General features: G+C 46.6%; 1 protein-coding gene across 1 annotated transcript in view; it reads right to left on the minus strand.

Moving 5' to 3' along the window:
* RHOBTB3 (Rho related BTB domain containing 3) overlaps positions 1 to 12,574 on the minus strand; it is a 61,312-nt gene that overhangs the window by 13,238 nt on the left and 35,500 nt on the right. Inside the window, exons 8-9 of the mRNA XM_084801784.1 lie at positions 10,933 to 11,053; positions 3,616 to 3,789 (exon numbers count right to left, since the gene is read on the minus strand). Coding sequence (XP_084657910.1) covers positions 3,616 to 3,789; positions 10,933 to 11,053 — 295 coding nt within the window. The remainder of the gene's footprint in view (positions 1 to 3,615; positions 3,790 to 10,932; positions 11,054 to 12,574) is intronic.

Raw genomic sequence — 12,574 nt, forward strand, 5'->3', positions numbered from 1 at the left:
CACAGCTTCCTCCCTCTCTCTGGGATTACAGGAGGGTGGCCACAGCTTCCCCCCCTCTCTCTGGGATTACAGGAGGGTGGCCACAGCTTCCTCCCTCTCTCTGGGATTACAGGAGGGTGGCCACAGCTTCCCCCCCTCTCTCTGGGATTACAGGAGGGTGGCCACAGCTTCCCCCCCTCTCTCTGGGATTACAGGAGGGTGGCCACAGCTTCCTCCCTCTCTCTGGGATTACAGGAGGGTGGCCACAGCTTCCCCCCCTCTCTCTGGGATTACAGGAGGGTGGCCACAGCTTCCTCCCTCTCTCTGGGATTACAGGAGGGTGGCCACAGCTTCCTCCCTCTCTCTGGGATTACGGGAGGGTGGCCACAGCTTCCTCCCTCTCTCTGGGATTACGGGAGGGTAGCCACAGCTTCCTCCCTCTCTCTGGGATTACGGGAGGGTGGCCACAGCTTCCTCCCTCTCTCTGGGATTACGGGAGGGTAGCCACAGCTTCCTCCCTCTCTCTGGGATTACGGGAGGGAGGCCACAGCTTCCCCCCCTCTCTGGGATTACAGGAGGGCGGCCACAGCTTCCTCCCTCTCTCTGGGATTACAGGAGGGAGGCCACAGCTTCCTCCCTCTCTCTGGGATTACAGGAGGGTGGCCACAGCTTCCTCCCTCTCTCTGGGATTACAGGAGGGAGGCCACAGCTTCCTCCCTCTCTCTGGGATTACAGGAGGGAGGCCACAGCTTCCCCCCCTCTCTGGGATTACAGGAGGGCGGCCACAGCTTCCTCCCTCTCTCTGGGATTACAGGAGGGTGGCCACAGCTTCCTCCCTCTCTCTGGGATTACGGGAGGGTAGCCACAGCTTCCTCCCTCTCTCTGGGATTACAGGAGGGCGGCCACAGCTTCCTCCCTCTCTCTGGGATTACAGGAGGGAGGCCACAGCTTCCCCCCCTCTCTCTGGGATTACAGGAGGGAGGCCACAGCTTCCTCCCTCTCTCTGGGATTACAGGAGGGAGGCCACAGCTTCCCCCCCTCTCTCTGGGATTACAGGAGGGAGGCCACAGCTTCCCCCCCTCTCTCTGGGATTACAGGAAGGAGGCCACAGCTTCCTCCCTCTCTCTGGGATTACAGGAGGGAGGCCACAGCTTCCCCCCCTCTCTCTGGGATTACAGGAGGGAGGCCACAGCTTCCCCCCCTCTCTCTGGGATTACAGGAAGGAGGCCACAGCTTCCTCCCTCTCTCTGGGATTACAGGAGGGTGGCCACAGCTTCCTCCCTCTCTCTGGGATTACAGGAGGGTGGCCACAGCTTCCCCCCCTCTCTGGGATTACAGGAAGGAGGCCACAGCTTCCTCCCTCTCTCTGGGATTACAGGAGGGTGGCCACAGCTTCCTCCCTCTCTCTGGGATTACAGGAAGGAGGCCACAGCTTCCTCCCTCTCTCTGGGATTACAGGAGGGTGGCCACAGCTTCCTCCCTCTCTCTGGGATTACAGGAGGGAGGCCACAGCTTCCCCCCCTCTCTCTGGGATTACAGGAAGGAGGCCACAGCTTCCCCCCCTCTCTCTGGGATTACAGGAGGGTGGCCACAGCTTCCTCCCTCTCTCTGGGATTACAGGAGGGTGGCCACAGCTTCCCCCCCTCGTCTTTCGTTGTGGAGCTGTGAGTTACACACAGTTCTCACACATGTGCTCAAGCACTTCACCTAAGAAGCTATCTCATAAGCCCCGTTTAAAAATATTTAAAAATTAATTACATTTACTTATTTAACACGCACTGGGGGTGGCTAATGCATGCCGCAGTGCCCACCTATGTGGAGGTCAGAGGACAACTTTCAGGAGTCAGGTCTCTCCTTCCACCACATGGGCCCTAGGGATGAAACTCAAGTTGTCAGGGTTAACAGCAAGTATCTTTATACACTGAGCCACTCACTCCCTGGCCCCGCTTTAAACATCTGAAGTACTCAGTTCAGGGGTGTGAAGCACCATTACACTACAGTGTACCTACCACCACTACTTGTTCTCCAGAACACCATTTTCTCATCTTTCTAGACTGAGGTCTGTACTCATGAGGCATCCACTCCCCACTTTCTTGCTTGCCCACCCCTGGAATCAAACAGTGTCTGTTAGGTTTAGAGTTGTGCGCATGGCTCAGTCGAGAGAGCATTGTCTAGTTTTAATTGTCAACTCGACACAATCTAGAATCAGGTGGGAAGGAAGTCTTGTGGCGGGGGGAAGGGCAGGGGGGACAGACTAGATCAGGTTGGCCTGGGAGCCTGTCTACGGGGGATTGTCTTGAGTGCCTTCCTTGAGGTGGAAAGACTTGCCTTATAGTTACTATTACTTTCCTGAGCATTTTTCTGATTAGTGGTCAAAATTGCTATTAAATATTCAAATTTGCCAGTATTAAGAAAATAATAACATTTATTTCCACAAAGAGCTACTAATGCTTTCATTTTCACCAAGCAAAAATAACAGGCCAATCTTTATTAATACTGACATTAACAAGTCCAAAACACAGCTAACTGGGAGACTGAGACAGTTTGACTACAGAAGGAATTTTCCCTTTAGAGGACTCAGGACTTACGCAAAATGTATTAAACAACAAACCTAAGAACTCTTCCTCTTCTAAACATTAAAGTAATTAGTCTAAAAGGAGGTGTGGCCTTTCTCTGGGGTTCCTGGCTGGGTTTTGTGATCAAGCCCTTATTCCCTATGTCACCCACTTATGTGGGGCTCACTGTAGCTGTGTTTGAGGAGGGCGCCATCTGGTGGTAAGACAGGATAAAACACATCAAGGGACTTCCATGCCCTGTTGAAAGGATTGCGCTATCTTGCGAGACCTGTTCTAATTTGTAGCTGCTACACATTATACATTGTTATTAACATTATAAATGTGTGCTGGTCAAAGAGAGCCTTTGGTTACTGAATTTAGAAATAAATCCCATAGTCCACCTGGACCTTAACCATCTCAGAGAAAGTTTTCAGAGATGTCAATTTCAGGGGAGGCTGATTTTGAAAAGTCAGAGGCAGTCTTTTTTAAAAAATCCCACATCCTCAGAGATGAAAGGATCTCAGGAGTCTCACAATATTAAAGTCCTGAAAATAACTCAACCTAATGTGAGGAGCATGGTAGCTACTGTCTAGTTCTTTCCTTCTGTTTTTCTTTTTCTTTTCTTTTCTTTTTTTTTTTTTCTTCTTTCCTGGACTTGCTTTGTAGACCAGGTTGGCCTTGAACTCGCAAAGATCCTCTGGATTAAAGGCGTGTGCCACTGTGCCTGGCTACTTATCCCTTTTCCTGTTGAAGAGGTACTGTTCCCCAAACTCTAAAATTAGAGCAGCTGCTGGGTATTGCAAATACCTCTGTTCTTGGGTGTCTAGTGTAATCAGTAACTTTGCTGTTAGTGCCAGCTAGGACATAGGAGTACCTAGTAGGCTCCTAACCACAGCTCTTCCATTTGAACAAACAGAAAATGTATGGTTTTCTCTGTGTCACCTCTAAAGTACTTAGTAAACACCACAGCATCAACTCTGATAGGCCTTAAACAAAGCAGGGTTTCATAGAAAGCAATCTATCAAGATGAGTGACAAGAAACAATCATCAGATATTATCTAACAGCATGCATACTGCATACCTGGGCAACAAGAGTCTGTGTATAAGTATTCTAAAAATGACAGGAAAGTCTCTTTGGAGACGCCATAAACTGGGATCAGGACACTCTTGGCTTCCATATAATTGCCATTAAACATGGCTGCCATCACTTCACACCGTGCCACCAAGATGGCCCTGTGGGCTGGCACAGTTGTTCCTGAAAGGTGAGAAAGGTGAAAAAAAAAAAGTCAGGAAAGATAATGCTGCAGGGTTACCACCATGTTCTAACTGGAGAATCACTGTCCATGACAAGTGGGCTGCTGTGCAGAAACCATCCCGGGGATAATGGGCATTGCTCCAGAGGCTTCTTGCGACAGCTGAGAAACAGAGTTTAAAATGTGCCTTTGAACCCACACACTTGCAAACCAGACAAACAGTTGTTAGTTTAGATTTCCAAAAGACCAAAGGACTGAAATGACGAACTTTGCTTGTGTTTTTATAACAAAGCATCCATCCCTCCTAAATGCTGTGAAACACTGCCTCCTCCACCCATGTTCCTCCCACGAAAACAGCCCCACTACCTTTTTAAATCAAACTCACAAAACTGTCTTGGTCAGGGCTTCCCCACACCAGAAACGGGAAACTTGGAAAGCAAACCACACGCTCTAAGCCTCACAGAGGGATGGCAAGGGGATCCCCAGAGGCACGCCATGGGGGCCAGTCTGGACCTTTGGAGCATTACAAGGTGATGACCATGACCACATCTTCCCAGTAGACTCCTCAAGAGGCCACTGTTGCACATAAGCAATGGCTTCTCTGAGACAGGCTGTGAACCGTGACACCCCTGAGCTCACACCTGACACTGACTCGCGAGGGAAACTGCTGAGGTCTCCAGCTAGTGTTCCAATGCACAAAGACAACACTGAGCGGGGGTGCAGGTGACACGGACCTCTCAAGGTTGATTGGTGCTGTAATTTCTAACATGTAAGGACACCATGAATCTCCTCGACACCCTACAGTTCCACAGACAATCACTGACCAGTCACACTCACGGTGACTGGAATGGAAGATACCCAGATGAGGAGGGCAGAGTAAGAATTCTAGTTATGGAGGACTCCGGGGCCAGCGGGAACCACAAAGCTGCCTACTTCCAGAAAGAAATGCTATAAACCAATCCACTACATTCCACCCAATAATTTACTCACATACTCTCAATTTCATAACATTTATCCCAATAAATATTTTAAAATATTCACAATTTAAGAGGTCCTTCAACCTCTCTAGATCCAAGCAAAAATACTTCTTGTCCTAGGAAGAAAAGAGGTCCATCTAAACCCAGAGATACTTCCCAAAGCTAGTATTTCCTCAGGCTCATAAATCAGCTACTGATGCTGCCAGCGGAGCCCACGGGTTGGCGCTGTGATTTGCATAGCCACACCCCCAGGAGCAAGGAAACAGCCTGAGATCATCTTACCCCTACCAGCAAACTCATCTGTCTGCTCCATCTTCCCTTCTTTGCCACAACCCGCCCAGCCACAGTGTAACAGGGTCATTCTACAGAAAGGGTCAAGCTGCCATAATTAAAGCATTCTGGGTGTATTTGTAGGGACCAATTAACAAGGGATTCAAAGTGGCAATGAAATTTGACTTACAATTTTAGGGTTTAAACTGTTTCAAGATAAACAGAGCATCATTTGAAAAATAGGAGCAAGGTTTAAACAAGCTGGATGGTCTTATCATCTGAGTTAAGCAGATGAATTGAGAGTGACTAAAAATATCAAGCGGATAGTTAGAGAGGGGTGGGTTTCATAAGCAGGCCTTGAATACAAAATAATGGTGAAAATGTAAAACAAGCTTCAGCTTCGAGCACTCTCTCTCTCTCTCTCTCTCTCTCTCTCTCTCTCTCTCTCTCTCTCTGTGTGTGTGTGTGTGTATGCATGTGTGTGTTCAGTGTATGCACACATGTGAGGACAGTTGCACATGCCTCATGTGGTAGGCAGAGGTTGACATCCAGATGTTTTCCTCAATTTCTTTTCTACCCTATTTTATTGAAACAGACTCTCTCACTGAACCTGGAACCCTGATTTGGCTAGACTGCCCGAGCAGCAAGCCCCCAGAATCTGCCTGTCTTTGCTCCTGAGTATTAAGATTATAGACATGGTATAGATGTGGCACAGAAAGATTAGAATTTAGTGTGGAAAACTATTATACTTTCAGTTAAAGGAACATGAACTTTTATCTCACAACCCTTTAAATAACTGTTTTGGTGTTATGAAAACTACGTTGTATAAATGTAATACACTACCCAGTTACCTGTTTTCTATTATTGTTTCATTTTCTCAGTGTGTGGTGTGGTGTGTGTGTGTGTGTGTGTGTGTGTGTGTGTGTGTGTGCGCGCGCGCGCGTGTACGTGCCTGGGGAGGCCGGAAGAGATCTCCTGAAAGCCAAGCTATAGGCAGTCATCATAGGTGCTGGGGACCAAACCAGGCTCTTCTGGAAGAACAGCAGGTGCCATGGCTACCGAGCCATTTCTCTAGGCCCTAGTTACCTGTTCTAAGCAGTGTATTTATGCAAGCACTAAAAGAGTATAATACAGCATTTATATAACTGGCAAGTGACTTTGAGTGATTATGTAACGGCATATATAGAAGGTATATTTTTTGTTAAAAGATAAGTATGTTCTTTGAAAATGCCAAGGCGAACTATCTTTTCCTGTTGTATCCATTTTGTTATAATTTCTAAGAAAAAGGACAAGACTGAACCAATTACAAAGCTAATTTCTCCTCGCTTTACACAGACCATCAAAGATAATTTTGACGGAGTATTGAAATAAAATGCATTTGTTGCACCTTTTTATTATTTCAGATTTCAACAGTGAAATCACCTCAAGAGAGACCTAAAGCATGCACTGTGTTAAGTAAATAAGAAAGGATGTGGTTTCGTTAGAGAGCGCTTCATGTAACATGGACTCAAATGCAAAGGGCCCCAGCTCCCTGTGGCACACCTGAATATTTTCCAAGACTAATTTTAGAACCCTTTTATCTCTATAGATGACTTCTACACTGATAACCCCCCCATGCCAGAGTTTTATATGCCACATCCACTCCAACCAGCTGTGACTGTTGGCCTATAGCTTGGGTTCAACAGTACAACAGGGCCCAGCAGTTTCAGCCGCCACTGCAAGGGGAGAGGAGCAGAGTCACACTTCAGTCTCTGTGGCATCTGTCTGCAAGCCTTGTAGCCACTGCTGAGGTGCACATCCGCTTTCCCATTTATAGGTGAGAAGGCTACAGTGTTTCACATTTGGGATGGACAATGTCTGTTAAAACTTCAAGGTCAGTCAGGCAGAAGTGGCGCACACCTTTACTCCCCAGAGCTCAGGAGGCAGAGGCAGATGGATGTCTCTGAGTTTGAGGGCAGTCTAGTCTATAAAAAAGAGTACAGGGAGGCCACTGTTATACAGAGAAACCCTATCTCAAAACACACACACACACACACACACACACACCAAAACAAAACAACCCAAAACCAAACCAAAAAAAGAAAAAGGAAACCCCAAAACCTTCAAGGACACTCACTGAAGTCTACCTGCATCCGTATAAGCATGCATCTGAGAACAAATCCCACCGAGGTCTTTCAGACTGTCACTCCCTCCTCATCTTAGGGGACCAAGGGATCAGCTCTGGACCCAGTTGTTCCACTGTTTCTCACTTAGTATCTGAAAACTTCAAGGGGTTGTGCCATGTCCATGATCACAGCTGGAGGGGAGCAGTAACCCTAAGGGTTCAGCCCGATCAACAAGGAGGAAGCCATGCCTTACATTGGGTAGTGAAGTCATGGTTATTGGAGGAGAACCTACAACCACCAATTTACTCATTCCTCATCAGGGAGACTTCTCCAACAGGTGGAGGCCACTACAGAAAACCTTCACAACCAATCAAAATGCAGAGCTGTGGAACCCAGCCCCAACTCCTACATCTAAGGCTTAAGGGAACATTGCGGAAGCGGAGGCAGAAAGACTGTAAGAAGCAAAGGATCAGGGAGTTGGCTATAAGATCGTGTCTCCTAGTAACGTCAGAAGCTACACACCCATCAAGTCTCACCAACACGACTGCCCACATTTCAGCTGAACAAGATGACGTCACTGGGCATGCCCAAGTGGATGGGAAAAGCCCACAAGGCCTCAGTCTTACACAGAGAAGGATGGACAACTGAGGAAAACTGGGAGCAAGAGAGGTGGTCTTCCCCGGAGAAGAGTGTCCAGTGCCAATGGTCATCCCTGAACATATATGGTCTGGGCAGGTATGCTTAGAGATATCTATGTATGTACACGTATGCATTTAATAACAATTAATGTAAAAAGAGGCCATAATTTTGGAGAACAGGGAGGGGCATATGGGAGGGTTTGGAGTGAGGTAAGGGAGAAATGTAATTATATTATAAACTCAAAATATGGTTGGTTACACCATAACTAAACTTTAGGCCAAACAATACAACAGCAACAACAAAACCCAAACCAAACCAAGCAAACAAACACCAAGGTGAGGCTCATGAGATGGCCCAGTGGGTAGAGGGTTTGTCATCAACACACACAACCTGAGTTCTATCCCTGGAAATCCTATAGTGGAAGGGAAAGGCCAAGTCCCACAAGTTGTCACCTGACCTCTACTCCACTGCCAGGGCACACATACCCAACATCCCCAATAAAGAAATAATGTCACTTCTAAAAAGGCAAGTGGCAGCTGGGTATAGTGGCACACACCTGTAATCCTAGCATTCAGGGAGGCAGAGTCAGGAGGATCTCTGTGAGTTTGAGGTCAGTCTTATCTCAAACAAAACAACACAAAACAACCAACTAAACCAAAGCAAAGCAAAGCAAAGCAAAGCAAAGCAAAGCAAAGCAAAACAAAAAGTGAGTGGCTATCCATAGGACCAATGCCTGAACTTACGTGCAGCGGCTGCACATGATCAGAGAGGCAGCCGAAGTCCTTGTACTTGGAGGTGAGTGGGTAGAGGCTGATAGAAAGGGTCAGGAAGTGACACAGCAGAGAGTCAGAGGAGAAAGACTCTCTTTTTTCCATGTGTTGCCTATTTCCTTCAAAAACCTTCTCAGCAGGTTATGTTGACACAGTGGTTGGGGCCAAAGCCTCCTATGTTAATTGTAAGCAGACATAATGCCTGCTCTATAAATGTGGGAGCTCTGTTATGGTTCAACAAAAGTACAAGGTACAAATGAGAGGATGGAGAGATGGCCAAGTGGCCAAGAGCATGGACTGCTATGCCGGAGGTGTGATTTCCAGCACACACATGTCACAAATGTTTGTAATTCCAGTCCCAAGGAATCTGAGGCTCTGTTTGGCTTCTGTGAGCCTACAGTTCAGTGAAAAAAAACTGAGGTGCTTAGGAACACCCAGAACTTCAACCAAGAAGACCGAGGTTATTTAAGAAAAAAAAAAAAAGACCGGCAGCGGAAAGATCTAGAACTTGACCATACCTTAAGAAATGAATTCCACAGCCAGGTGTGGTGGGGCATGTCTTTTAATCCCAGCACTTGGGAGGCAGAGGCAGGTAGATCTCTGTGGGTTCGAGGACAGGTTGGTCTATACTGTGACTTCCAGGACAGCCAGAGCTACATAATGAGACTCTGTTTTGTTTTTGTTTTTGTTTATTTAAAGAGTGCTTGGCTGACTGTATTGTATGTGGTGTGTGTATCACATATAGTGCAAGTGGTAAGACACTGGCTAGTCCTAGATGCAGCGACAATGCTTGCGTATTCACCTCGTATGCCTCAGACTACCCCACCTCCCCTATGCAAAGCCTTCCCTAGGTGGTTGTATGAACCCAGAATTTGGGGCCTTATCTTTCAGAGCCTGTTTAGCACAAGACTAATCAACCATACATCACAGATGTCGTTAAAAGGACAGACCTCCAAATCCCACAGGCAGACCTTTGGGAAACACTGTACTTCCACCTCCAGCGGCATCAGGCATCTTCCTTCAGAACACGGAAACTGTTGCTCTATCTTTCAAAACCGGACTTGAGATGATTAATTTGGTAAAGATAGGAATACGTTTTTAATTTGCAGGGTAAGTTTTTTTCTTAGCAGTGGCTGGGGTGGTTTCTGCTGGCACACGAAGCGTCTTCCTATCTATCCTGCTGTTTTTGAATAGAACCCTCAGGCACGTCCCACAAATGCCTTCATCAGCAGCATTCCCCTAGGAGCTCATTCTGTGTTCCCCACCAGATGGGCCTCTAGCGGGACTTTCTCCACCTATAATGAGTATTATGAAGCTGTCTTCAGACAGACACTTTGTACTTTTTCATTTCTTCAATTAAAAAACCCGTGTGTCACTACCAGTGCAGCTATTCTAACCCGATGAGAGAGCTATAGATAGTCTACGGCTGCCTGTTGGCTACTCCCTTGCCTTGTATTAAATATACCTCAAGGTCACTCCTCTGTCCCACTTTCAGAGTCCCAGGCTCACACTGCATATGGTGCTGCCAACAGAGCTTTGAGGGGAAAAAAATTCAATTCACTAGTTTTCTTGGCATATGACCAAAGTTAAAAGCAAGAAGAATCTTTCTGGGGAACGGTGTTGGAAAGTAAATGCTACCTAGCTGCCACACATTTCTACTACCCCAAAACTAGAGTTATATTTTTTTTTCTTTACACTGGCCCATCTAGAGTTCTACTTAATTTATTTGCAAACAATTCCTTTTATTCTTGTGTAATTGAAGGTGTCTGACAATTCATCTTTAAGATTCTGCATTTAATCTAGTAAATGTGGCAGAATTACCCATGCAGGTAATCAGTAATGGGCTTCCAAGACAGCTCATCTTTATTAAAATTAGGCAGCTTTCCTTTCCCACAGAGATAAGAGGCAGTTTTCAGTTGCTCTGGTGATAACAATTTTCAAAGTGCTGCGAGGGACATATTCAGATCAGCAATAACCGTGGGTGCCTGATGCAGGTCAGACAATTTTTTTAAAAAAAAATTGAATAAATCAAACAAGAGATAATGAGCTTTTAAGAGAGCTGGCTTCAGATGAATTAAAAAACAGGCTTTAGAAACATACAATTGAAATGCAAAATGACATATTAAAGATCATCCCGTGCCCTGCTAACCCTGGGTGACAGATGAGATACATACGGAGAGGAGACACTAAAGAAATACAAACTCCTTTCCTTGGTTTATAAAATGATTTCCTTAAAAATTCAGCTCGTATTACTTTATGTAAGACCACAGCAAGCAGAGAACACTAATTCCTCCATCCCAGGTATCTAAAGCTCAGCTAGAAGGTGAGGGAGGGCATGAAAGAAATAAAAATGTAAAGCGAGCCCTGTAACAGCTGAGCCATACCTTGTATCTCGAAGACAACGTCGGCAAGCATCGGTTTATTAAGGAAAAACTTGAGAGACGTATTATAAAACCACAGAGGCTTTCTGGCTTGGTAGGTCTTGCAATTCCTCAGGCAGTTAATCTATCAGGTGAAAACACAAGCACAGAGGGGACAGCTGGTCAGTTTGCTTTGCTAACACACACGGAAAACTGCAGGCAGGACATCACGCTGCCCCATGATGGCACCTCTAATCACATCTCTGAAGGGACCGTCCCCTGAAATACTTCCTCTGCTGGCTGACAGTGAGCAGCACCAAGCCTCTGGCAAAGTAGTGGCCGGGAAGCCGGGGACCCTGATTTGCTGAGAACCACTGATACTACAAGGAGCAAATATACGTTTCCTACCACACAGGTTCTTTTATGGACTAGCAGGTCTTTCCCCTAAAGAATAAACATTTTTAAAAAGGCTTAGAGTGCTTCTATCCGTCCTTCCCCCTCTTCCACAGGACTCCCTGAGCTCCACCTAATGCTTGGCTGTGAGTCTCAGCACCTGATTGAGTCAGCTGCTGGGGCAGGGGTGAGGGGGGTTGGGGAGAAGGGAAGCTCTCAGAGACTGGGTAAGTTGGGCTCCTGTCTGTAAGCATAGCAGAGTTTCATTAATGGTGTCAGGGGTTGGCTCTCTCTCATGGGGTTGGACCCAGAGGGGACAAGAATGCTGCAAGAAGAGAAACCGAGTCAACTAACACAGAACCATGGGGGCTCACAGAGACAGAAGCACCAACCAAAGAGCATGCATGGACTGGACTAGGCCCTCAACACGTATATAACCAATGGACAGTTTGGTCTTCATACGGGTCCCCCGGTAAGTTGATGGGATGCTGTCTGTGACACGGACTGTGTTGCCTGCTTTGGATTACTTTGCCCTAATTGAGCTGCCCTGGCTAGCATCAGTGGGTGAGAAGATGCCCAGTCCTGAAGTGACTTGATGTTCTGGGATGTGTTGGTTGTGGGGGTGGGGGGCTCCCCTTTTCTGAGGGGAAGATGGAGGGAGGGAGAGACAGGGAAGAGGAAAGGGGGGTTCCAATTGAGACGTAAAGTGAATATATATATTAAAAATAAATTTTAAAATATCTGAGTGTATTCCATTTGAATATAATTTTCTAATTCTAAATATCGTGTGTGTGTGTGTGTGTGTGTGTGTGTGTGTGTGTGTGTGTGTGTGTGTGTGTGTGTAAACAGCAGAGGCTACTGGAACCTACAAAAAGCCCCCGGGGTCTTGATCTATGCTCCAGACAGCTCCCCTGCATCAACAGGGCCTGTCACCTCACACTTGCCTCCTCCCACAGTACCGCTGTCTACCTCTGCTGTGGCATCATCTGCCATCTATCCAGACATCCCCCGGTCCCAGTGCTAGAAGCCCAAGGCCGGTTCCCTTTCCCTGACCCCATCCTTTTCTTTCGTATTTTCTCTAATACTTCTTTACAGTGAAATAAAACAAGTCTTAACATTTTCAAGTAGAGTTGCCCAAATTAGGGCTGCCATCTTAAAATTGTACGGCCACAATCCCTCATTTGGAACGATTTAGTTATGGACCTTAGTGAAATTATTTTCACTCATTCCTGACCACTCCATCAGATCCCTGTCTGGATTTCCAGCCTCATTC

The sequence above is a fragment of the Acomys minous genome, assembly GCF_964271855.1.
Source record: "Acomys minous genome assembly, chromosome: 11".
NCBI classification, from domain to species: Eukaryota; Metazoa; Chordata; class Mammalia; order Rodentia; family Muridae; genus Acomys; species Acomys minous.